Genomic DNA, 26,710 nt, shown 5'->3' with positions numbered 1-26,710 from the left:
GTGCAGCACGTTATAACCAACTCTTCCATCTCTTTAGAAGAAAGACTTGCATTTAAATAGCGCCTTTCACGACCACCGGACGTCTCAAAGCGCTTTACAGCCAATGAAGTACTTTTGGAGTGTAGTCGCTGTTGTAATGTGGGAAACGCGGCAGCCAACTTGCGCACAGCAAGCTCCCACACACAGCAATGTGATCATGACCAGGTCATCTGTTTTTGAGGGAGAAATATGGCCAGGACACCGGGGATAATTCCCCGGCTTTTCTTTAAAGTAGTGCCGTGGGATCTTTTACGTCCACCTGAGAGAGCAGACGAGACCTCGGTTTCATCCGAAAGACGGCCCCTCCGACAGTGCAGCACTCCCTCAGTACTGCCCCTCCGACAGTGCAGCGCTCCCTCAATACTGCCCCTCCGACAGTGCGGCGCTCCCTCAGTACTGCCCCTCCGACAGTGCAGTGCTCCCTCAGCACTGCCCCTCCGACACTGCGGCCCTCCCTCAGCACTGCCCCTCTGACAGTGCGGCGCTCCCTCAGCACTGCTCCTCCGACAGTGCGGCACTCCCTCAGCACTGCCCCTCCGACAGTGCGGCACTCCCTCAGTACTGCCCCTCCGACAGTGCGGGGCTCCCTCAGTATGCCCCTCCGACAGTGCGGCGCTCCCTCAGTACTGCCCCTCCGACAGTGCGGTGCTCCGTCAGTACTGCCCCTCCGACAGTGCGGCGCTCCCTCAGTACTACCCCTCTGACAGTGCGGCACTCCCTCAGTACCGCCCCTCTGACAGTGCGGCACTCCCTCAGTACTGCCCCTCCCACAGTGCGGCACTCCCTCAGTACTGCACTGGGAGTATCAGCCTAGATTTATGTGGAGTGGAACTCGAACCCACGACTTTCTGACTCTGAGGCGAGAGTGCTGCCCACTGAGCCACGGCTGACAGTCTTTAACCATCCCACCCCATCCAACCATCGCACCAAACTGTTCCCTCCACCGGTCCCGGACCATCCCACATTGCATCCGTCCCCGTGCGACTCATCCAACCAGCCAATGCATGCGGTGTTTTCTCGCTCGCTCTGTCTCCCGCTCCCCGCCCTCCGACCTCGCCCTGACCCTGCCGACCTTTTCTCCCTGCAGGGCCTCACCCACGCCAAGGCGGCGGAGTTCCTGGAACGCGATGGGCCCAACGCTCTGACCCCTCCCCCCACCACCCCCGAGTGGATCAAGTTCTGCCGCCAGCTCTTCGGGGGCTTCTCCATCCTGCTGTGGATCGGCGCTATCCTCTGCTTCCTGGCCTACAGCATCCAGGCGGCGACCGAGGACAACCCGGCGGGGGACAACGTGAGTACAGGCCGCCTCCCCCACACCGCGAGCCAGTCAACCGGTCGATTACCTGGGCAGCAGGCACAGACTAGCCTTCATATTCCCTTGAGTTCCCGCGATCTGAGCGAGGTGTTGGAGATCATTCAATAGGGGTGGATAGAGACAACCTATTTCCTCTGATGGCGGGGGGGGGGGTCGGGGGGAATCCAGGACAAGGCTGCGTAACCTCAAAGTTAGAGCCAGGCCGTTCAGAGGTGCTGTCAGGAAACACAAAGGGCAGTGGGAATCGGGAACTCTCTTCCCCCAAAAAGCTGTTGAGGCCGGGCGTCAATTGATAATTTCACAACTGAGCTTGGTAGACGGTTGTTGGGTAAAGGTGTTAAGGGTTACGGAGTCAAGGTGGGTGGAGCGAGTTAAGATAGAGATCAGCCCTGATCCAATTGAATGGCGGAACAGGTCAAGGGGCTGAATGGGCTCCTCCTGTTCCAGTGTATCATTCTTAGAGATGGAGGTCTAACTCTGGTTCTAACAGGAGTCTCCCCCTGGGCTGGTCTAATTCTGGTTCTAACAGGGGTGTCCCCCTGGGCTGGTCTAATTCTGGTTCTAACAGGGGTGCCCCTGGGCTGGTCTAATTCTGGTTCTAACGGGGGTGCCCCCTGGGCTGGTCTAACTCTGGTTCTAAGAGGGGTACCCCCCTGGGCTGGTCTAACTCTGATTCTAACAGGGGTGCCCCCTGGGCTGGTCTAACTCTGGTTCTAACGGGGGTGCCCCTGGGTTGGTCTAACTCTGGTTCTAACAGAGGGGTGGTTCCTCTTCCCATGCAGCTGTATCTGGGCATCGTGCTGTCAGCTGTGGTGATCATCACTGGATGTTTCTCGTACTACCAAGAGGCAAAGAGCTCAAAGATTATGGAGTCCTTCAAGAATATGGTGCCCCAGGTAAACAGGACATTGCATCTTGTGAAACACTGGGACAGAGGACAGGCAAGAGCAGGACAGGGCAGACTAAACAGGAGAGGGGACTGGGGTAGACACAGACAGTGGACCAACACTACTCGTGAGGAGGGGAGAGGAGAATAGCTGAAGGCTACAGGGTGTGGGATGGTACAGGGAGGGATGGTACAGGGTGAGGGATGGTACAGGGTGAGGGATGGTACAGGGTGAGGGATGGTACAGGGAGGGATGGTACAGGGTGTGGGATGGTACAGGGAGGGATGGTACAGGGAGGGATAGTACAGGGAGGGATGGTACAGGGTGTGGGATGGTACAGGTTGTGGGATGGTACAGGGAGGGATGGTACAGGGTGAGGGATGGTACAGGGTGAGGGATGGTACAGGGTGTGGGATGGTACAGGGTGTGGGATGGTACAGGGAGGGATGGTACAGGGAGGGATGGTACAGGGTGTGGGATGGTACAGGGTGTGGGATGGTACAGGGAGGGATGGTACAGGGTGTGGGATGGTACAGGGTGTGGGATGGTACAGGGAGGGATGGTACAGGGAGGGATAGTACAGGGAGGGATGGTACAGGGTGTGGGATGGTACAGGTTGTGGGATGGTACAGGGAGGGATGGTACAGGGAGGGATAGTACAGGGAGGGATGGTACAGGGAGGGATGGTACAGGGAGGGATGGTACAGGGAGGGATAGTACAGGGAGGGATGGTACAGGGTGTGGGATGGTACAGGGAGGGATAGTACAGGGAGGGATAGTACAGGGAGGGATGGTACAGGGAGGGATAGTACAGGGAGGGATGGTACAGGGTGTGGGATGGTACAGGTTGTGGGATGGTACAGGGAGGGATGGTACAGGGTGAGGGATGGTACAGGGTGAGGGATGGTACAGGGTGAGGGATGGTACAGGGAGGGATGGTACAGGGTGTGGGATGGTACAGGGAGGGATAGTACAGGGAGGGATAGTACAGGGAGGGATGGTACAGGGAGGGATAGTACAGGGAGGGATGGTACAGGGAGGGATAGTACAGGGAGGGATGGTACAGGGAGGGATGGTACAGGGTGTGGGATGGTACAGGGAGGGATAGTACAGGGAGGGATGGTACAGGGTGTGGGATGGTACAGGGAGGGATAGTACAGGGAGGGATGGTACAGGGAGGGATGGTACAGGGAGGGATAGTACAGGGAGGGATGGTACAGGGAGGGATGGTACAGGGAGGGATGGTACAGGGTGTGGGATGGTACAGGGAGGGATAGTACAGGGAGGGATGGTACAGGGTGAGGGATGGTACAGGGAGGGATAGTACAGGGAGGGATGGTACAGGGTGTGGGATGGTACAGGGAGGGATAGTACAGGGAGGGATGGTACAGGGAGGGATGGTACAGGGAGGGATGGTACAGGGTGTGGGATGGTACAGGGAGGGATGGTACAGGGTGAGGGATGGTACAGGGAGGGATGGTACAGGGAGGGATGGTACAGGGTGTGGGATGGTACAGGGAGGGATGGTACAGGGTGAGGGATGGTACAGGGTGAGGGATGGTACAGGGAGGGATAGTACAGGGAGGGATGGTACAGGGTGTGGGATGGTACAGGGAGGGATAGTACAGGGAGGGATGGTACAGGGTGTGGGATGGTACAGGGAGGGATGGTACAGGGTGAGGGATGGTACAGGGAGGGATAGTACAGGGAGGGATGGTACAGGGAGGGATGGTACAGGGAGGGATAGTACAGGGAGGGATGGTACAGGGTGTGGGATGGTACAGGGTGTGGGATGGTACAGGGTGAGGGATGGTACAGGGTGAGGGATGGTACAGGGAGGGATAGTACAGGGAGGGATGGTACAGGGTGTGGGATGGTACAGGGTGAGGGAAGGTACAGGGTGAGGGATGGTACAGGGTGAGGGATGGTACAGGGTGTGGGATGGTACAGGGAGGGATAGTACAGGGAGGGATGGTACAGGGAGGGATGGTACAGGGTGTGGGATGGTACAGGGAGGGATAGTACAGGGAGGGATGGTACAGGGTGTGGGATGGTACAGGGTGAGGGATGGTACAGGGAGGGATGGTACAGGGTGTGGGATGGTACAGGGTGTGGGATGGTACAGGGTGAGGGATGGTACAGGGTGTGGGATGGTACAGGGAGGGATAGTACAGGGAGGGATGGTACAGGGTGTGGGATGGTACAGATGCTGGGACGGGAACAGGGTGCAATGAATCTCTGCTAATGATTGTGCCTCCATATTCCCGTTTGACCTCTGCCCTCTCGGCCTACCTGTGTGCAGCAAGCCATGGTGATCCGGGAAGGGGAGAAGACGCAGATTAACGCGGAGTTTGTCGTCGCTGGGGACCTGGTCGAAGTGAAAGGCGGAGACAGAATCCCTGCCGACCTCCGAATCATCTCCGCGCACGGCTGCAAGGTATGCTGGGATATGTGTGCGCTCAATCTCTGTCTGACCGTCAATTGTTGTTCAATGATGGACGTATCATTGTGTCTGTATTAATGCTCTCGATGTCACTCTCTCCCCCTCTCTCTCCTTTGTTTTCCCATCGGCTTTCCTGACGTAAAATCCACTTTCATTTTTTCTCTTTCATCCTCCTCTCTCTCTGTTCCACTTTGTTTCCCTCTATCTCTTCCTGGCACGCTCTCTGTCTCTCCCCCTCCATTTGTCCCTCATCACTCTCTCACTCTCCATCCATCTTTGTCTCTCTCCCTTCCTGCTTTGCTCCATCTCTTTCTCTCCAATAATCCTCTTTCATTTTCACATATTTCCTGCTCCATCTTTCCCCTCCATCTGCCCGTCATCTCTCTATCCATCTCTCCTCCTTCGTCTTCTCTTCATCATTCCCCCTTGTCGCTCTCTCTTCTGCTCACCCTTTTCTCTCTCTCATCCTTCCTTCTAACTAAATCTCTCTCTTCTTTTTTTGTCTCCCCTCATCTCCCTTGCATTCTTCCTCTCTCCCGTTCTCTCTCACCGCCATCCCATTTTCCCCCTCACTCCCCCCTCATCCCACTCTCTCCCCGCCTGTCTCTCGCTCTCCTTATTCCCGTTCCTTCTCTCGCACTCCCCCCCTCTCGTAATCCCTCCTTTGCCCTCTTCCCCGTTTCCCTCTGCATGCGACAGGTTGATAACTCTTCGCTGACTGGTGAGTCCGAACCCCAGACCCGATCCCCGGACTGCACCAACGACAATCCTCTGGAGACCAGGAACATCGCATTCTTCTCCACCAACTGTGTGGAAGGTGTGTAGCGATCGTGCTCTGTGCTGGGTGAGGGTGCTCCGTGCTGGGTGAGGGTGCTCCGTGCTGAGTGAGGGTGCTCCGTGCTGGGTGAGGATGCTCCGTGCTGGGTGTGGGTGCTCCGTGCTGGGTGAGGGTGCTCCGTGCTGGGTGTGGGTGCTCCGTGCTGGGTGTGGGTGCTCCGTGCTGGGTGAGGGTGCTCCGTGCTGGGGTGTGGGTGCTCCGTGCTGGGGTGTGAGTGCTCCGTGCTGGGGTGTGAGTGCTCTGTGCTGGGGTGAGGGTGCTCCGTGCTGGGTGAGGGTGCCCCGTGCTGGGTGAGGGTGCCCCGTGCTGGGTGAGGGTGCTCCGTGCTGGGGTGTGGGTGCTCCGTGCTGGGGTGTGGGTGCTCCGTGCTGGGGCGTGGGCGCCCCGTGCTGGGGCGTGGGCGCCCCGTGCTGGGGCGTGGGTGCCCCGTGCTGGGGCGAGGGCGCCCCGTGCTGGGGCGAGGGCGCCCCGTGCTGGGGCGAGGGTGCCCCGTGCTGGAGTGAGGGTGCCCCGTTCTGGGTGTGGGCGCTCCGTGCTGGGCGAGGGCGCTCCGTGCTGGGGCGAGGGCGCCCCGTGCTGGGGCGAGGGTGCCCCATGCTGGGGTGAGGGTGCCCCGTTCTGGGTGTGGGTGCTCCGTTCTGGGTGTGGGTGCTCCGTGCTGGGGTGTGGGTGCTCCATGCTGGGGTGTGGGTGCTCCGTGCTGGGGTGTGGGTGCCCCGTGTTGGGGTGAGGGCGCCCCGTGCTGGGGTGAGGGCGTCCCGTGCTGGGGTGAGGGCGCCCCGTGCTGGGGTGAGGGCGCCCCGTGCTGGGGTGAGGGCGCCCCGTGCTGGGGTGAGGGCGCCCCGTGCTGGGGTGAGGGCGCCCCGTGCTGGGGTGAGGGCGCCCCGTGCTGGGGTGAGGGTGCTCTGTGCTGGGGTGAGGGCGCCCCGTGCTGGGGTGAGGGCGCCCCGTGCTGGGGTGAGGGCGCCCCGTGCTGGGGTGAGGGTGCTCTGTGCTGGGGTGTGGGTGCCCCGTGCTGGGGTGTGGGTGCCTTGTGCTGGGGTGTGGGCGCTCCGTGCTGGGTGAGGGCGCTCCGTGCTGGGTGAGGGCGCTCTGTGTTGGGTGTGGGCGCTCCGTGCTGGGTGAGGGCGCTCCGTGCTGGGTGAGGGCGCTGGGTGTGGGCGCTCCGTGCTGGGTGAGGGTGCTCTCTGCTGGGTGACGATGCTCCGTGCTGGGTGAGGGTGCTCAGTGCTGGGGTGAGGGTGCTCAGTGCTGGGGTGAGGGTGCCCCGTGCTGGGGTGAGGGTGCTCCGTGCTGGGGTGAGGGTGCCCCGTGCTGGGTGAGGGTGCGCCGTGCTGGATGAGTGTGCTCCGTGCTGGATGAGGGTGCCCCGTGCTGGGTGAGGGTGCTCTGTGCTGGGTGAGGTTGCCCCGTGCTGGGTGTGGGCGCCCCATGCCCTTACATAAAAACATAGAAAATCGGAGCAGTAGTCGGCCATTCGGCCCTTCGAGTCTGCCCGGCCATTCAATATGATCATGGTGATCCTCTATCTCAACACCATATTCCTGCTTTTTCCCCATACCCCTTGACATCTTCTGTTTCTAGAAATCTGTCTATCTCCTTAAATATATTCAGTGACTTGGCCTTCAGTGACAGGTTCACCACCCTCTGAGTGAAAACATTTCTCCTCATCTCAGTACTAAATTTCCGACCCCGTATCCTGAGACTGTGAGCCCTTGTTCCAGACTTCCCAGCCAAGGAAAACATTCTCCCCGCATCCAGTCTGTCCAACCCAGTCAGAATTTTATACCTTTCAATGAGATCCCCTCTCATTCTTCTAAACTCTCGTGAATACAGGCCCAGTCGATCCAATCTCTCCTCATACGACAGTCCTCCATCCCAGGAATCAATCTGGTGAACCTTCGCTGCACTCCCTCTATGGTAAGTATATCCCTCCTTAGGTAAGGAGACCAAAACTGTACACAATACTCCAGGTGCGGTCTCACCAGGGCCCTGTATAACTGGAATATGACATCCTTGCTCCTGTACTCAAATCCTCTTGCAATGAAGGCCAGCAGACCGCTTGACTTCCTAACTGCTTGCTACACCTGTATGTTTGCTAACCCCCCGATGCTCTGCCTGCCCCCATCCCCCCCACCCCCACAGGCACCGCGCGCGGGATCGTTATCTTCACGGGCGACCGAACGGTGATGGGCCGCATCGCCACGCTGGCCTCGGGCCTGGACACGGGCAAGACGCCCATCGCCAAGGAGATCGAGCACTTCATTCACATCATCACCGGGGTGGCGGTCTTCCTGGGCGTCTCCTTCTTCATCCTCTCCATCATCCTGGGCTACAGCTGGCTGGAGGCCGTGATCTTCCTCATCGGCATCATCGTCGCCAACGTGCCTGAGGGGCTGCTGGCCACCGTGACGGTGAGTGTGTATCCCCCGCCCATCGGGGGGGGCCTGGGGCACGGTGAGTGTGTGTCCCCCGCCCATTGCGGGGAGGGGGGGCCTGGGGCACGGTGAGTGTGTGTCCCCCGCCCATTGCAGGGGGGGGGGGCCTGGGGCACGGTGAGTGTGTGTACCCCGCCCATCGGGGGGGGGGCCTGGGGCACGGTGAGTGTGTGTACCCCGCCCATCGGGGGGGGGGGGCCTGGGGCACGGTGAGTGTGTGTACCCCGCCCATCGGGGGGGGGGGGGGGGGGCCTGGGGCACGGTGAGTGTGTGTCCGTCCGTCCTGAGGGGGGGGGGCCTGGTGCACCTGCGAGCCCCTCTGCGAGGTTTTGGGGGGGCCAGGGGTATTGGCTAGCCCCTCTGGAGTCGGGCAACGTTTCCCCATCTCCCACTCCACAAAGGAGCGATACACTTACATTGGAGGCAGATCAGAGAAGGTTCACTCGGTTGATTCCCGAGATGAGAGGGCCGTCTTATCAGGAAAGGTTGAGCAGGTTGGGCCTACACACACATTGGAGTTTCGAAGAATGAGAGGTGATCTTATGGAACATATACGATAATGAGGGTCCTTGACGAGTTGGGTGCAGAGAGGATGTTTCCACTGATGGGGGAGACTTGAATTGGAATATAGTTTCAGAATAAGGGGCCGTCCATTTAAAACTGAGATGAGGAGGAATTTCTTCTCTGAGAGGGTTGTAAATCTGTGGAATTCTCTGCTCCAGAGAGCTGTGGAGGCTGGGTCATTGAATATATTTAAGGCGGAGATAGACAGATTTTTGAACGATGAGGGAGTGAAGGGTTATGGGGAGCGGGCGGGGAAGTGGAGCTGAGTCCATGATCGGATCAGCCATGATTGTGTTAAATGGCGGAGCAGGCTCGAGGGGCCGAATGGCCGACTCCTGGTCCGACTGCTGATGTGTCCCGATGTAACCTCCGGCACCTTTCTCCACAGGTCTGCCTGACCCTGACTGCCAAGCGCATGGCCCGCAAGAACTGCCTGGTGAAAAACCTGGAGGCTGTGGAGACCCTGGGCTCCACCTCCACCATCTGCTCCGACAAGACCGGCACCTTAACCCAGAACCGCATGACCGTGGCCCACATGTGGTTCGACAACCAGATCCACGAGGCTGACACTACCGAGGATCAATCTGGTAATGTCACCGGCGCACGCCTGGCCCCGCCCCGCCGACTGCGGCCCCGCCCCCTTTGGCCCCGCCCCTGGACACGCCCCCTTCTGCCCCTCCCCCTCCGGCCACGCCCCCCTCCGGCCCCATCCCTGGGCACAGCCCCGGCCCCGGCCCCTCCCCCTTCGGCCCCGGCCCCTCCGGCCCCGCTCCACATCTGATGGCCTGTGCGTGGGGCGGGGGGGGCGCATAACCGCTGGAGTAACAGAAAACTTGGGGGCCATTTTCTGTCCCTCTGTCCGCTCCGCACCGTCTCCCCGCCCCCGACTCCCGCTCACTGTTTCGTCCAACAGGAAATCAAGCGCCCTCTTTTGTGAGGGCGCCACAAATTAACAAGGCAACCTTTGTCAAATCAAATTACAATTTGGTTGCCGGGAGTGATGATGCACTCCAGTCCCTCTGGCGCCCACCTGTCGGGAAGGCCGCGAGCGTACCGGTGGACACCGCACGCCCCGTCTCCAGGGACACCCTGGCGCCAGCGTAGCCACGGAAGAGAGGCAGGCAGTCGGGGCTGAACGGCCCCCTCGAGCGCCCGCTGCCTGGACCGCATAAAGGCCCCCTTGGCCGTGTCCAGGAGCAGGCCCGCGAGTAGGCCTACCGACCTGCCCGCTCCCCCGCCGCACAGGGTGCCCAAGGATCGGGAGCGTGGGACTAAGTTGAAGCCGAATATTGGAAGAGGGGCTGCGACCACACACATTGAACATGCACGTGGACCACGGACTCCTCCAGGCCACAGAAAATGCAGGCGTCCGTGAACCGACTTAAAAACCTATCGCATGGGACTGCCCCGTGCTACACCCTCCAGGCCAGGTCGCCAACTGATACAGGGAGGACTCCCGCATAGAGAGACAACGCCCGCTCACATCTCCCTCTCTTCCCCCCCCCGCAGGTGCTTCCTTTGACAAGAGTTCCATCACCTGGGCCTCGCTGTCCCGCATCTCTGCCCTGTGCAACAGAGCCACCTTCAAGCCTGGCCAGGAAAACATCCCCATCCTCAAGGTAGGTGTGAGGGAGCGCAGCCAGGGGGAGCTGCACAACCAGGGGTACGGGACCCTTTCCCCGGGTGTGTGAGACTCTCCCCGGGTGTGATACATTCTTACGATATCACCAACACAGCGCACACACAAAAGATGGCTCTGAACAGAGAACCCTGTCATCATGTGACTTCTCCCTATGACCCTGTTATTGGATTTACATCGGTAGTTGCATTATAACAGTAAGCCCACTAGGTGGCGCTCACTTTCACTCAGGTGTGTGGGACCATTCCCATGGCTGTTGGACATTCCCGGGTGTGTGGGACCTTCCCCATAGTCGTAGATATTCCCGGGTGTGTGGGACCTTCCCCATAGCCGTTGGACATCCCCGGGTGTGTGGGACCTTCCCCATGGTCGTTGGGCGTTCCCCGGGTGTGAGGGACCTTCCCCATGGTCGTTGGGCATTTCCCGGGTGTGAGGGACCTTTGCCATGCTCGTTGGGTATTTCCCGGGTGTGTGGGACCTTTGCCATGCTCGTTGGGTATTTCCCGGGTGTGTGGGACCTTTGCCATGGTCGCTGGGCGTTCCCCGGGTGTGAGGGACCTTTGCCATGCTCGCTGGGTATTTCCCGGGTGTGTGGGACCTTTGCCATGCTCGTTGGGCATTTCCCGGGTGTGTGGGACCTTCCCCATGGTCGTTGGACGTTCCCCGGGTGTGAGGGACCTTTGCCACGGTCGTTGGGTATTTCCCGGGTGTGAGGGACCTTTGCCATGCTCGCTGGGTATTTCCCGGGTGTGTGGGACCTTTGCCATGCTCGCTGGGTGTTCCCCGGGTGTGAGGGACCTTTGCCATGCTCGCTGGGCGTTCCCCGGGTGTGAGGGGCCTTTGCCATGCTCGCTGGGCGTTCCCCGGGTGTGAGGGACCTTTGCCATGCTCGCTGGGCGTTCCCCGGGTGTGAGGGACCTTTGCCACGGTCGTTGGGTATTTCCCGGGTGTGTGGGACCTTTGCCATGCTCGCTGGGCATTCCCCGGGTGTGAGGGACCTTTGCCATGCTCGCTGGGCATTCCCCGGGTGTGAGGGACCTTTGCCACGGTCGTTGGGCATTTCCCGGGTGTGAGGGACCTTTGCCATGCTCGCTGGGCGTTCCCCGGGTGTGAGGGACCTTTGCCATGGTCGTTGGGCATTTCCCGGGTGTGAGGGACCTTTGCCATGGTCGTTGGGTATTTCCCGGGTGTGTGGGACCTTTGCCATGCTCGCTGGGCGTTCCCCGGATGTGAGGGACCTTTGCCATGGTCGTTGGGCGTTCCCCGGATGTGAGGGACCTTTGCCATGGTCGTTGGGCATTTCCCGGGTGTGAGGGACCTTTGCCATGCTCGTTGGGTATTTCCCGGGTGTGTGGGACCTTTGCCATGCTCGTTGGGTATTTCCCGGGTGTGTGGGACCTTTGCCATGGTCGCTGGGCGTTCCCAGGGTGTGAGGGACCTTTGCCATGCTCGCTGGGCATTTCCCGGGTGTGTGGGACCTTTGCCATGCTCGCTGGGCATTCCCCGGGTGTGAGGGACCTTTGCCATGCTCGCTGGGCATTTCCCGGGTGTGAGGGACCTTTGCCATGCTCGCTGGGCGTTCCCCGGGTGTGAGGGACCTTTGCCATGCTCGCTGGGTATTCCCCGGGTGTGAGGGACCTTTGCCATGCTCGCTGGGCATTTCCCGGGTATGTGGGACCTTTGCCATGCTCGCTGGGCGTTCCCCGGGTGTGAGGGACCTTTGCCATGCTCGCTGGGCGTTCCCCGGGTGTGAGGGACCTTTGCCATGCTCGCTGGGTATTTCCCGGGTGTGTGGGACCTTTGCCATGCTCGCTGGGCGTTCCCCGGGTGTGAGGGACCTTTGCCATGCTCGCTGGGCATTCCCCGGGTGTGTGGGACCTTTGCCATGGTCGCTGGGCATTCCCCGGGTGTGAGGGACCTTTGCCATGCTCGCTGGGCGTTCCCCGGGTGTGAGGGACCTTTGCCATGGTCGTTGGGTATTTCCCGGGTGTGAGGGACCTTTGCCATGCTCGCTGGGCATTCCCCGGGTGTGAGGGACCTTTGCCATGGTCGTTGGGTATTTCCCGGGTGTGAGGGACCTTTGCCATGCTCGCTGGGCATTCCCCGGGTGTGAGGGACCTTTGCCATGCTCGCTGGCCATTCCCCGGGTGTGAGGGACCTTTGCCATGCTCGCTGGGTATTTCCCGGATGTGAGGGACCTTTGCCATGCTCGCTGGGTATTTCCCTGGTGTGTGGGACCTTTGCCACGGTCGTTGGGTATTTCCCGGGTGTGTGGGACCTTTGCCATGCTCGCTGGGCATTCCCCGGGTGAGTTACTCGATCCCTGGGCGTGTTGGACGCTCACGGTCTGGGTAACTGTCCTGATTATTCAGCAGCACAAGGTGACTGACTCTGTGACCCAATGCTGTTGCTGGACTGGTTCGAGACTGTGATGGGCTGCCTATCCCGACAGGTGGGTGTGCAGCGCAGCTGTGCCTTGCGTTCTCATGCCCGATTTCTGCTTCCTCCCCTGCCGCCCTGCAGCGAGACGTGGCCGGTGACGCCTCTGAGTCGGCCCTACTGAAATGCATCGAGCTCTCATCCGGCTCAGTCAAAGCGATCCGGGAGAAGAATAAAAAAATCAACGAGATTCCATTTAACTCCACCAACAAGTACCAGGTGAGTACATCACACAACACAGGTCGGTTAGCAACACAGTGTGTGTGTGAATACCTTGTGTGTGTGTGTGTGGGGGTGTGTGTGTGTGTGTGTATCTGCCCTGGGAATGTTTGATGGGACAGTGTAGAGAGAGCTTTACTCTGTATCTAACCCGTGCTGTACCTGCCCTGGGAGTGTTTGATGGGACAGTGTAGAGGGAGCTTTACTCTGTATCTAACCCCCTGTACCTGCCCTGGGAGTGTTTGATTGGACAGTGTAGAGAGAGCTTTACTCTGTATCTAACCCCCTGTACCTGCCCTGGGAGTGTTTGATGGGACAGTGTAGAGGGAGCTTTACTCTGTATCTAACCCGAGCTGTACCTACCCTGGGAGTGTTTGATGGGACAGTGTAGAGGGAGCTTTACTCTGTATCTAACCCGTGCTGTACCTGCCCTGGGAGTGTTTGATGGGACAGTGTAGAGGGAGCTTTACTCTGTATCTAACCCGAGCTGTACCTACCCTGGGAGTGTTTGATGGGACAGTGTAGAGGGAGCTTTACTCTGTATCTAACCCCCTGTACCTGCTCTGGGAGTGTTTGATGGGACAGTGTAGAGGGAACTTTACTCTGTATCTAACCCCGTGCTGTACCTGTCCTGGGAGTGTTTGAAGGGACAGTGTAGAGGGAGCTTTACTCTGTATCTAACCCCCTGTACCTGCCCTGGGAGTGTTTGAAGGGACAGTGTAGAGGGAGCTTTACTCTGTATCTAACCCCGTGCTGTACCTGCCCTGGGAGTGTTTGAAGGGACAGTGTAGAGGGAGCTTTACTCTGTATCTAACCCCGTGCTGTACCCTGCCCTGGGAGAGTTAAATGGGACAGTGTTACTCTGGATCTAATTTCACTCCCAGGACTATATCAAACTTGAGGTTTACAGACACATCACTACAAACCACTTGTGTGCATGTGAAGGAGGAAGTCTGCTTCCCACAGACTCATTTCTAGAGGGATAGATTTGAAAAGCAGAGAAGTTTTGTTAAAGTTGTATAGAACCCAGGTCAGGCCGCACGTGGTGTACTGCACACAGTTCCGGTCATCATGAAATAAAAATGATAGCGAGGCACTGGAGAAGGTGCAAAAATAGATTTAAAAAGACGATTGCAATTAAGGAGAAGCTGGATAAAGACATGAGTGAGAAAGCAATATGTTGCTGGGGTGAGATGGAGAGGGGTGGGAGAGACTGTGGTGGACCATAAACCCTGGGCCACATTGCCTGTGTGTGTGTGCTGTACGCTCCAGGTCATTCTCTGTAGGTGTGTGCTCTGTATCGGAGGGTGTTTGAGCAGCAGCAGACAGAGTTTGTCTTAACCTGGAATGCTTTGCCCCAGCTCTCCATTCACGAGACGGAGGACCCCAACGATAAGCGCTACCTGCTGGTGATGAAGGGCGCACCAGAGAGAATCTTGGACCGCAGCTCAACCATCATGATCCAGGGCAAGGAGCAACCACTGGACGTGGAGCTGAAGGAGGCCTTCCAGAATGCTTACATGGAGCTGGGCGGCCTGGGGGAGAGAGTGCTGGGTGAGTGGGCTGGGGGAGAGGGGAGCCGGGAGGGGGAGAGAGTGTTTGGTGAGTGGGCTGGGGGCGAGGGGGGCCGGGAGGGGGAGAGAGTGTTTGGTGAGTGGGCTGGGGGCGAGGGGGGCCGGGAGGGGGAGAGAGTGTTTGGTGAGTGGGCTGGGGGCGAGGGGGGCCGGGGGGAGAGAGTGCTGGGTGAGTGGGCTGGGGGAGAGGGCGTCCGGGGGGGAGAGAGTGCTGAGTGAATGGGCCTGGGATGGGGGAAAGGGGTGCTTGGGGGGAGAGAGTGTTGGGTGAGTGGGCTGGGGGAAAGGGGGGCTTGGGGGGAGAGAGTGTTGGGTGAGTGGGCCTGGGGGGGAGAGGGGAGCCGGGAGGAGAGAGTGCTGGGTGAGTGGGCCTGGGGGTGGGGGGGCAGAGTGCTGGGTGAGTGGGCCTGGAGGGGGGGGAAGAGGGGCCTGTGATGAGAGAGTGATGGGTGATGGGCCGGGGGGGGGGCGGTGGGAGAGGCGGCCTGGGGGCGGGGGGGGGGGAAAGAGTGCTGGGTGAGTGGGCCTGGGGGGAAGCGGGGTGTCTGGGGGGAGAAAGTGAGAAAGTGCTGGGTGAGTGGGCCTGGGGTGGAGAGGGGGTGCCGGGGGGGAGGGAGAGGGGGGTCTGGGGGGAGAGGGGGGCTGGGGGGAGAAAGTGCTGGGTGGGGGGGCCGGTGGGGGAGAGGGGGGTCTGGGGGGGAGAGGGGGGCCGGGGGGGGGGGGCGGAGAGGGGCCACAGGGAGAGAGGGGGACCAATGGGAGAGGGTGTCACGGGGGAGATTGGGGTCGGCGCCGTGGAGGGTGCTGGTTGAGTGGTCTGGGGGGAGAAGGGGAGTGAGATAATGCCTAGTGGGTGGGCTGCACTCTTCTATGAATCTACAAACAGTGGCAGTGACCTGTTGTTTCGGTCAGTGCGTTTAGTACGATGCCGTGAGGAGCTCCCTGGTGACTTTCTGGTGTGTCTGTGTGTCTGTGTCTTTTCTCCCGCAGGTTTCTGTCACTTCTACATGCCCGAGGACCAGTTCCCCAAAGGGTTTGCATTTGACGCGGACGATGTGAATTTCCCCACGGAGAACCTCTGCTTCATTGGTCTGATGTCCATGATCGACCCTCCCCGGGCAGCCGTGCCGGACGCTGTCGGCAAATGCCGGAGCGCGGGCATCAAGGTAACCGAGACACAGATACCGCGTCTAGACACATACACCGAGGGTGAGGGAGGGGAGGGGGGAGTCAGCACCTTCAGGGGAGGGGGGAGAGTCAGCACCTTCAGGGGAGGGGGGAGAGTCAGCACCTTCAGGGGAGGGGGGAGAGTCAGCACCTTCAGGGGAGGGGGGAGAGTCACCACCTTCAGGGGAGGGGGGAGAGAGTCAACACCTTCAGGGGAGGGGGGAGAGAGTCAACACCTTCAGGGGAGGGGGGAGAGTCAGCACCTTCAGGGGAGGGGGGAGAGAGTCAGCACCTTCAGGGGAGGGGGGAGAGAGTCAGCATCTTCAGGGGAGGGGGGAGAGAGTCAGCACCTTCAGGGGAGGGGGGAGAGAGTCAGCACCTTCGGGGAGGGGGGAGAGAGTCAGCACCTTCAGGGGAGGGGGGGAGAGAGTCAGCACCTTCAGGGGACGGGGGAGAGAGTCTGCACCTTCAGGGAAGGGGGGAGAGAGTCAGCACCTTCAGGGGACGGGGGAGAGAGTCTGCACCTTCAGGGGAGGGGGGAGAGAGTCTGCACCTTCAGGGGAGGGGGGGAGAGAGTCAGCACCTTCAGGGGACGGGGGAGAGAGTCTGCACCTTCAGGGAAGGGGGGAGAGAGTCAGCACCTTCAGGGGAGGGGGGAGAGAGTCAGCACCTTCGGGGAGGGGGGAGAGAGTCTGCACCTTCAGGGGACGGGGGAGAGAGTCTGCACCTTCAGGGGAGGGGGGAGAGTCAGCATCTTCAGGGGATGGGGGTAGATAGTTGAGCCAGTGGTCCCATGGTGGAGCTGGGCTTGGGGGCGGGAGGAGGGGTCGATAGTTGAGCCAGTGGTCCCAGGGTGGAGCTGGGCTTGGGGGAGGGAGGAGGGGTCGATAGTTGAGCCACCGGTCCCAGGGTGGAGCTGGGCTTGGGGGAGGGAGGAGGGGTCAATAGTTGAGCCACTGGTCCCAAGGTGGAGCTGGGCTTGGGGGCGCGAGGTGGGGTCGATAGTTGAGCCACCGGTCCCAGGGTGGAGCTGGGCTTGGGGGCGGGAGGAGGGGTCGATAGTTGAGCCACCGGTCCCAGGGCACAGCTGGGCTTGGGGGAGAGATCTGAGCTACAGGCCTGAAGACCAACACTCCTTTCCCTGCAGGTTATCATGGTGACGGGAGACCACCCAATCACAGCCAAGGCCATTGCCAAGGGAGTGGGAATCATCTCGGAAGGAAATGAGACCGTGGAGGACATTGCTGCTCGCCTCAACATCCCAGTCAGTCAGGTCAACGCACGGTGAGGGGACAAGGGCGTTGTGCGTTTCTCCAGCGTCTCCCACCACCTCGGGACCTCCCAAAGCCCGTCACAGCCCACAAAGCACTTATTGGAGTATAGTCACTGTTGTAATGTGGAACATGCGGCAACCAATTTGCAGATAGCAAGCTCCCACACACAGCGATGTGATCATACTGCCGGTGACAACTCTAGAATGAGAGAGCCATGCAACGCAGAACGAGGTCCGCATTGTGCCTGCTCAGGCTCTTTGATAGAGTTGTCCCATTAGACACACACACTCTGCCATTCAAATATTTATCCAATTCCCTTTTGAAAATGATTATTAAATCTGCTTCCACCGAACTTTCAGGCAGCGCATTCCACAGGTCACAACAACTCGCAGCCTGAAGACAGTTTTCCAAATTTCCCTCTCTGCTTCTTTTGCCAGTTATCTCAAATCTGTATCCTCTGGTTACCGACCCTTAGAAACATAGAAACCTACAGCGCAGAAGGAGGCCACTTCGGCCCATCGTGTCCGCGCCGGCCGACAAAGAGCCACACGGCCCTCGGTCAACAGCCCTAAAGGTTACATATAAACCTATGAGCAATGACGGAAAGGCAAAGAGCACCCAGCCCAACCAGTCTGCCTTAGCACAACTGCGACACCCCTTATACTGAAACATTCTACACTCCACCCCAACTGGAGCCACGTGATCCCCTGGGTGAGGCAAAAAACAGATAAAAACCCAATTTAGGGAAAATGCATCTGGGAAACTTCCTCTCCGACCCATCCAGGCGATCGAAACTAGTCCAGATCATCACCCTGGCAGTATTCTATTCCCTGCAGTACTTACCATTACATCTGCTCTGCCCAACAATCCAGTCTAATCCCAATTACCAGCTCTAGGCCCTGCAGGTTACTGCACTTTAAGTGCCCATCCAACCATCTCTTAAAAGTGGTGAGGGTTCCTGCATCCACCAATCTTCCAGGCAGCGAGTTCCAGATCCCCACAACCCTCTGAGTAAAGAAGCCCCCCCTCAAATCCCCTCTGAACCTTCCACCAACCATCTTAAAACTATGCCCCGTCATAATAGACCCCGCCACCAATGGAAATAGACCCTTACTATCCACTATATCCAGGCTCCTCAATATTTTGTATATCTCGATGAGGTCTCCTCTCAACCTCCTCTGTTCCAATGAGAACAAACCCAGCCTATCCAATCTGTGCTCATAACTAAGATTCCCCATTCCAGGCAGCTTCCTAGTAAATTTCCTCTGCACCCGCTAGTGAAATCATGTCCTTCTGCCCCTAGAAACAGTTTCTGCTCATTTACTCTGTCAAAACCCTTCATCATTTTCAATGTCTTTATCAAATCCTCCCTTAACCTTCTTTGCTCTAAGGAGAACAACCCCAGCTTCTTCAGTCTTTCCATGTAACTGAAGTCCCTCATCCCTGGGACCATTCTGGTACAAATCCTCTGCACCCCGTATTTCAGATGAAATATTAAACCGAGGTCCCATCGGCCCTCTCAAGTGGATGCAAGATATCCCAGGGCACTATTTCAAAGAAGAGCAGATAAGTTATCCCCGGTGTCCTGGGGCCAATATTTATCCCTCAATTAACGTCACAACAAAACATGGTCTGGGTCATTATCATGTTGCTGTGTGTGGGAGCTTGCTGTGCACAAATTCCTGCTGCGTTTCCCACAATGCAACAGTGACTACACTTCAAAAAGCACTTCATTGGCTGTAAAGCGCTTTGAGATGTCTGGTGGTTGTGAAAGGCGACATATAAATGCAAGTCTCTCTTTCTTTCTAAGGCCTTTAAAGTGGGGTGCCCAGAACTGTGCATAATACTCTGGCTGGGGCCTAACCAGGGCCTAACTTACTTGTTCTTGCACTCCATACCTCCAATATTAAACCAAGGGTCCCATATGCTTTTTTAACCAGTCCTGTCACCTTGAAAGAACATAAGACTTGGGAGCAGGAGTCGGCCATACGACCCCTTGAGTCTGCTCCACCATTCAATAAGATCATGGCTGATCTACCACAACTCCACGTCATATCCCTTGATTCCCCTAGCGCTCTACTCTGAGCTCCTTCACGGCAAACGAGCCAAAGGTGGGCAGCGGAAACGCTACAAGGACACCCTCAAAGCCGCTCCCACCGACACCTGGGAGTCCCTGGCCCAAGACCGCCCTAAGTGGAGGAAGTGCATCCAGGAGGGCGCTGAGCACCTCGAGCCTCAACGCCAAGAGCATGCAGAGATCAAGCGCAGGCAGCGGAAAGAGCGTGCGGCAAACCAGTCCCACCCACCCCTTTCCCTCAACGACTATCTGTCCCACCTGTGACAGAGTCTGTGGTTCTCGTATTGGACTGTTCAGCCACCAGAGAACTCACTTCAGGAGTGGAAGCAAGTCTACCTCGATTCCGAGGGACTGCCTATGATGATGATGATTCCCCTAGAGTCCAAATATTTATCGATCTCAGCCTGGAATTTACTCAAAGACTGAGCATCTACACCCCTTTGGGGCAGAAAATTCCAAAGATTCACAATCCTCCTCATCTCAGTCCTCAATGGCCAACCCCTTATCCTGAGTCTGTGCCCCCTGGTTCTAGACTGTCCAGCCAGAGGGAATCAACCTCTCAGCATCTACCCTGTCAATCCCCCTCAGAATCTTCTATGTTTCAATGAGATCACCTCTCATACTTCTAAATTCCAGAGACTATAGGCCCATTCTACTCAATCTCTACTCATAGGACAACCCTCTCATCCCTCTCATCCATCTAGTGCACCTCTGTTGCATCACCTCCAAAGCAAGTACATCCTTCCTTAGGTAAGGAGACCAAAACTGTGCACAGTACTCCAGGTGTGGTCTCACCAGGGCCCTGTACAATTGTAGCAAGACTTCCTTACGCTTGTACTCCAACACCCTTGCAATAAAGGACAACATTCCATTTGTCTTCTTAATTGACTGCTATACCTGCATGCTAACTTTCTGTGTTTACTGTACGAGGACACCGAAATCTCCCTGAACATCAACATCTAATAGTTTCTCACTATTTAAAAAATATTCTGTTTTTTTAATCTTACTACTAAAGTGGATAACCTCACATTAAACTCCATCTGCCACCTTATTGGCCACTCACAACGATTTGTGTACGTACACCCCCAGGTCTCTCTGTTCCTGCACTCCCCCTTAAGTTGCCGCTCCTAATTCTTCCGCTCTTGTTTGTTGTTCCAGAGATGCCAAGGCCTGTGTGATCCACGGAACCGATCTAAAGGATCTTTCTGGAGAACAGATTGACGACATTCTGCGCAATCACACAGAGATCGTGTTCGCCCGAACCTCGCCCCAACAGAAGCTGATCATTGTGGAGGGCTGCCAGAGACAGGTTAGAGTTCAGAGCACTAATAACTAGGCAATAGAAGAGCGCAGAGACAGGTCAGAGTTCAGAGCACTAATAACCGGCCAATAGAAGAGCCCAGCGACAGGTCAGAGTTCAGAGCATCCAATAAGCATCCAATGGAAGGACCTGGAGACCGGTCAGAGTTCAGAGGACTAACAACTAGCCAATAGAAGAGCGCAGAGACAGGTCAGAGTTCAGAGTGCTAACAACCGGGCAACGAAAGGGCCAGGGATAGGTCAGAGTTCAGAACAGCAATAACTAGCCCCTCACCTCCTCACTGGAGACAGTCCCTCATTCTCTCTCCGTCTCCCCAGGGTGCGATAGTCCCTATGACTTGGGACCGTTCCCTCACTCTCTCTCTCTCTCTCCCCGTCTCCCCAGGGTGCTATAGTCGCTGTGACTGGCGATGGTGTCAACGACTCTCCGGCCCTGAAGAAGGCCGATATCGGCGTGGCGATGGGAATTGCTGGATCAGACGTGTCCAAACAGGCAGCTGACATGATTCTGCTCGATGACAACTTCGCTTCCATCGTCACAGGAGTGGAGGAAGGTACGTGTCCTCATAACCGGAGGGTGGGGGGAGGGGGGGGTGTGCGGAGGCTCAATGGGGCCCAGTGACGGAGGGTGTGGCTTCAGTGATGGTCAGTAGAGTCTCACTGATGGTCCATGGGGTCTCACTGATGGTCAGTGGGGTCTCACTGATGGTCAGTGGGGCTTCAGTGATGGTCAGTGGGGCCCAGTGATGGTCCTTGGGGTCTCACTGATGGTCCTTGGGGTCTCACTGATGGTCCTTGGGGTCTCACTGATGGCCAGTATGGTCTCACTGATGGTCAGCTGGGTCTCACTGATGGTCAGTATGGTCTCACTGATGGTCAGTATGGTCTCACTGATGGACATAGGGTCTCACTGATGGTCCATGGGGTCTCACTGATGGTCCATGGGGTCTCACTGATGGTCAGTGTGGTCTCACTGATGGTCCATGGGGTCTCACTGATGGTCCATGGGGTCTCACTGATGGTCCATGGGGTCTCACTGATGGTCAGTAAGGTCTCACTGATGGTCAGTGGGTCTCACTGATGGACATAGGGTCTCACTGATGGTCAGTATGGTCTCACTGATGGTCAGTGGGTCTCACTGATGGACATGGGGTCTCACTGATGGTCCATGGGGTCTCACTGATGGTCAGTATGGTCTCACTGATGGTCAGTAGGGTCTCACTGATGGTCAGTGTGGTCCCACTGATGGACATAGGGTCTCACTGATGGTCCATGGGGTCTCACTGATGGTCAGTATGGTCTCACTGATGGACATAGGGTCTCACTGATGGTCCATGGGGCCTCACTGATGGTCAGTATGGTCTCACTGATGGACATAGGGTCTCACTGATGGACATAGGGTCTCACTGATGGTCCATGGGGTCTCACTGATGGTCAGTATGGTCTCACTGATGGTCCATGGGGTCTCACTGATGGTCCATGGGGTCTCACTGATGGTCCATGGGGTCTCACTGATGGTCAGTAGGGTCTCACTGATGGTCAGTAGGGTCTCACTGATGGACATAGGGTCTCACTGATGGTCCATGGGGTCTCACTGATGGTCAGTATGGTCTCACTGATGGTCAGTGGGTCTCAATGATGGACATAGGGTCTCACTGATGGTCAGTAGGGTCTCATTGATGGTCAGTGGGTCTCACTGATGGACGTAGGGTCTCACTGATGGTCAGTCGGGTCTCACTCGTCATTACGTCTGTATGTTGACTAAGCAAGCCTTTCTCTTGGCTGAAACCTGCTCGTCCCCAATTGGCTAACTGACCTCTTTCCCACAGGCCGCCTGATCTTTGATAATTTGAAGAAGTCCATCGCCTACACGCTGACCAGCAACATCCCCGAGATCACACCGTTCCTCCTCTTCATCATGGCCAACATTCCCCTGCCCCTCGGAACCATCACCATCCTGTGCATCGACCTGGGAACTGACATGGTGAGTGTGTCAGAGGGGGCGGGGTGGGGGGGGAGGGCAGGTGACAGGCCGGGGGGGTGGGGAGCGCGACACAACAAGGCGCGTGGGGGGGGGTGGACAGGACAGGGCAGGGCAGGGCAGGGCAAGAGGCCTGTCCAAGGAGTGTAGCCTTTTCTGAATCAACTCATTGGCTGTGGGTCTGGAGTCACATGTGGGCCAGACCGGGTAAGGACGGCAGCTTTCCTTCCCTGAAGGGCATGAGTGAACCAGGTGGGTTTTTACAACAATCCGGTAAGTTTCACGGTCACCATTACTGATACGAGCTTTTTATTCCAGGTTTATTGAATTAACTGAATTTAAATTCCCCAGCTGCCTTGGTGGGATTTAAACTCCTGTCCCTGGATCATTAGTCCAGGCCTCTGGTTTTACTGCTCGAGTGACAGAACCACGGTGCTACCATAGCCTGTCAGGGACACTCCCGGAATGAGAGGATTCACTCTCAGGGAGCAGCACTCTCGCCTCGGAGTCAGGCGCTTGTGGGTTCAAGGCCCTCGCTAAAGACTCGAAGTCCATAATTCAGGCCGACACTCTCCGTGCCGCACTGAGGGAGTGCTACTCTCCCAGAGGTGCCACCTTTTGGATCAGATGTTAAACCGAGGCCCCGTCGATCCGCTCAGGTGGATGTAAAAGATCACCCGGCCACTATCGGAAGAAGAACAGAGGAGTTCTCTCCGGTGTCCTGGGCCCAAAGTTTATCCGGGCATTATTCCGTTGCTGTTGTGGGAGCTTCCTGTGCGCAAATTATCTACATTACCGACATTACATTAGTGACTGCACTTCTTTAAAAAAGTACTTCATTGGCTGTGAAGCACTTTGAAAGAATGGCATTTATATAGTGCCTTTCATGACCATCGGACATCTCAAAGCACTTTACAACCAATGAAGTACTTTTGGAATGCAGTCATTGTTGTAATGTGGGAAATGCGACAGCCAATTTGTGCACAGCAAGCTCCCACAATGTGATGATGACCAGATAATCTGTGTTTGTTATGTTGATTGAGGGATGGATATTGGGCAAGACACCGGGGAGAACTACCCTGCTCCTCTTCGAAATAGTGCCGTGGGATCTTTTACATCCACTGAGAGCAGACGGGGCCTCGGTTTAACATCTTATCCGAAAGATGGCATCTCCAACAGTGCGGCGCTCCCTTATCACTGCCCTGACAGTGCGGCACTCCCTCAGTACTGCCCCTCCGACAGTGTGGCACTCCCTCAGTATTGCCCCTCCGACAGTGTGGCACTCCCTCAGTACTGCCCCTCCGACTGTGCGGCACTCCCTCAGTATTGCCCCTCCGACAGTGCAGCGCTCCCTCAGTACTGCCCCTCCCACAGTGCGGCACTCCCTCAGTACTGCCCCTTCGACAGTGTGGCACTCCCTCAGTATTGCCCCTCCGACAGTGCGGCGCTCCCTCAGTACTGTCCCTCTGACAGTGTGGCACTCCCTCAGTACTGCCCCTCCGACAGTGCGGCGCTCCCTCAGTACTGCCCCTCCGACAGTGCGGCGCTCCCTCAGTACTGCCCCTCCGACAGTGCGGCGCTCCCTCAGCACTGCCCCTCCGACAGTGCAGCACTGCCCCTCCGACAGTGCGGCGCTCCCTCAGCACTGCACTGGAGGGTCAGCCTAGATTTATGTGCTCAAGTCTCTGGAGTGGGACTTAAACCCACAACCTTCTGACTCTGAGGCGAATGTGCTGCCCACTGGGCCACAGCTGACACGTCTTGAAGTGCTGAAAGGTGCTGTATAAATGGGAGTTCCTTCTGTCATGGTCCTCCGCTAACAGTGAGGAGATTCCTGTCCCTCCACCGTCTGTGCTGCTGGCTGGGCTGGGGTGCAAGCTTGGCGAACAGAGGCGCGTGAAGGTTGTGTAAGATGGAGGCGGTGGTGGTGCCTGTTTCTGTGGGGTGTTGCCGGACAGATTTACCGCTAATGACTGAGCGAATGCAGACACGGCCCAGTCGCTGACGCAGCCCACGGGCATGTGACTCGCGTTGCAGGTTCCCGCTATCTCATTGGCCTACGAAGCAGCAGAGAGTGACATCATGAAGCGACAGCCCCGAAACCCTCGGATGGACAAACTGGTGAACGAGAGGTTAATCAGCATCGCGTACGGTCAGATCGGTACGTAGTGAACCCGGGAGTACGGCATTGTGGGAGCGACTCAGGGTGAGGGATGAGGGGCTGGGGTCACAGTGACCCGGGGGGTGAGGGGCTGGGGTCACAGTGACCCAGGGGTGAGGGGCTGGGGGCTGGGGTTGTCTGGAGTGAGTAAATGAGAGCGAGAGAGATGGATTCAGAGATGCAGTGGAAATTGGAAGGAGTAGAGAATGTGATGGAGGGAGAGATAACAGAGGTGACGGAGTGAGGGAGGATGGGAGGCAGAAGTGAGAGGCAGAGTGAGGGCGGGTGAGAGCAGGATGGTGGGAGGCAGAGTGAGGGAGGGTGGGAGGCAGAGTGAGGGAGGGTGGGAGGCAGAGTGAGGGAGGGTGGGAGGCAGAGTGAGGGAGGGTGGGAGCAGGAGTGAGGGAGTGTGGGTGGGAGGCAGAGTGAGGGAGGGTGGGAGCGGGAGTGTGGGAGGCAGAGTGAGGGAGGGTTGGAGCAGGAGTGAGGGAGGGTGGGAGGAGGAGGAGTGAGGGAGGGTGGGAGGAGGAGGAGTGAGGGAGTGAGGGAGGATGAGAGCAGGAGTGAGGGAGGGTGGGAGGCGGAGTGAGGGAGGGTGGGAGGCGGAATGAGGGAGGGTGGGAGGCGGAGTGAGGGAGGGTGGGAGGCGGAATGAGGGAGGGTGGGAGGCGGAGTGAGGGAGGGTGGGAGGCGGAGTGAGGGAGGGTGGGAGGCGGAATGAGGGAGGGTGGGAGGCAGAGTGAGGGAGGGTGGGAGGCAGTGAAAGACGCGTGGCGAGAGAGCTGGAGTTTGGAATTGAGAGTTAGATGGAATTAGCGAGGCACGGAGAGCTGGAGGGCCAGTCTGGTATTAACGTGCCGTTTGCCCACCTCCCCCCTCTCCAGGAATGATCCAGGCGTTAGGTGGGTTCTTTGCCTACTTTGTAATCCTGGCAGAGAACGGCTTCCTCCCAAAAAACCTGGTGGGAATCCGGTTACACTGGGACGACAGGACCGTCAACGACCTGGAGGATAGTTATGGACAGCAGTGGGTGAGTGACTCACCTGCCCCACCCTCCCCCTCCCTCTGCCCATCCTCCCCTCCTCCTCCTCCCCCTCCCTCTCCAAACCACCCTACTCCTCCCACCCCACATCCCTGTTGTGTCTCTGCACTGTACTATAGTCACACGAGGCATGTACTGGAGACAAGGTCACTACATGACCTGCACCCTTATTCCCAGGACCAAGGAGTGCTGAGCCTGTGTGGGACCTCCCTTTATATACCTGGCTGACCAGGTGAGGAGTGTCTCCCACAAGTTCACCCCCTGTGGTCAAGGTGTGTATTTCACAGGTGTATACAGTGTACAGTGTTGTTACATATTGGTTACAGTTATGTGAAGGTTACAAACATGACCTCTCCTCCCCCTAATGTCTTTGGATCAAAGATTGAGTTTTTCAGGCGGTCGACGCTCTCTCGTGGAGCGCCGCAGATGTGGCTCTGGTGGTTGAGCCATGGCATGCTTCTCTGTCGCCTGAGGTGATTCCGGGCTGGCCGCAGGGACTGTGCATGCTGGTGAATGTCCTTGTTGCTCGTTCACTGGCAGTGGTGTGGTTGACATCTCATGGTCTATTTCGGGTTCCTCAGTGTCCATGCTGAATCTTTTCTTTCCCTGGTCCAGATGTTTGCGACATATCTGCCCATTGTTTAGTCTGACCACTATGACCCTATTCCCCGCTTTGCTTATTACAGTGCCCACAAGCCACTTGGGTCCCAATGCATGATTGAGAACGAACACAGGGTCATTGATTTCTATGCATCTCCCCACTGAGTTGCGATCATGGCACTCGATTTGGGACTGGCGCTTGCCCTCAACAATGTCCGACAGAGCAGGATGAATGAGAGACAGCCGCGTTTTAAGCGTGCTTTTCATGAGTAGTTCCGCGGGCGGGACTCCCGTGAGCGAATGCGGACGGGACCTATAGGCCAGCAGGAGGTGCGATAGGCGGTACTGAAGTGAGGGTCCTTGATTCCGGAGCATGCCCTGTTTTATGATTTGAACCGCACGTTCTGCCTGGCCATTGGAAGCCGGCTTGAACGGCGCTGTCCTGACGTGTTTGATACCATTACCCGACATAAACTCCTGGAATTCATAGCTAGTAAAGCACGGGCCATTGTCGCTAACCAGGATGTCTGGCAAGCCGTGGGTCGCAAATACTGTGCGCAGACTCTTCACAGTGGTGGATGCCATGCATGAATTCAATATGATGCACTCGATCCATTTCGAGTATGTATCGACAACAATCAGGAACATTTTTCCCATAAACGGGCCCGCGTAGTCTTCATGAATGTGTGACCA

The 26,710-nt window shown here is 57.5% G+C and overlaps 1 protein-coding gene across 2 annotated transcripts in view; it reads left to right on the top strand.

Annotated features, from left to right (window-relative positions):
* Positions 1-26,710, top strand: part of LOC139241116 (sodium/potassium-transporting ATPase subunit alpha-3) — a 152,454-nt gene that overhangs the window by 38,218 nt on the left and 87,526 nt on the right. Inside the window, exons 4-19 of one of the 2 annotated variants that reach the window (XM_070869809.1) lie at positions 1,127-1,330; positions 2,137-2,250; positions 4,544-4,678; positions 5,384-5,501; positions 7,668-7,936; positions 8,913-9,111; positions 10,034-10,143; positions 12,687-12,821; positions 14,183-14,375; positions 15,386-15,561; positions 16,710-16,846; positions 20,072-20,222; positions 20,619-20,787; positions 22,063-22,217; positions 24,252-24,375; positions 25,260-25,405. In XM_070869809.1, coding sequence (XP_070725910.1) covers positions 1,127-1,330; positions 2,137-2,250; positions 4,544-4,678; positions 5,384-5,501; positions 7,668-7,936; positions 8,913-9,111; positions 10,034-10,143; positions 12,687-12,821; positions 14,183-14,375; positions 15,386-15,561; positions 16,710-16,846; positions 20,072-20,222; positions 20,619-20,787; positions 22,063-22,217; positions 24,252-24,375; positions 25,260-25,405 — 2,535 coding nt within the window. Of the gene's footprint in view, positions 1-1,126; positions 1,331-2,136; positions 2,251-4,543; positions 4,679-5,383; positions 5,502-7,667; positions 7,937-8,912; positions 9,112-10,033; positions 10,144-12,686; positions 12,822-14,182; positions 14,376-14,552; positions 14,565-15,385; positions 15,562-16,709; positions 16,847-20,071; positions 20,223-20,618; positions 20,788-22,062; positions 22,218-24,251; positions 24,376-25,259; positions 25,406-26,710 lie in introns of those variants that run through there. The other variant, XM_070869810.1, reaches the window with a different exon arrangement.

This window comes from Pristiophorus japonicus, chromosome Y (genome assembly GCF_044704955.1).
Source record: "Pristiophorus japonicus isolate sPriJap1 chromosome Y, sPriJap1.hap1, whole genome shotgun sequence".
Taxonomy (NCBI): domain Eukaryota; kingdom Metazoa; phylum Chordata; class Chondrichthyes; family Pristiophoridae; genus Pristiophorus; species Pristiophorus japonicus.
This window is presented reverse-complemented; position numbering and strand designations above follow the sequence as displayed.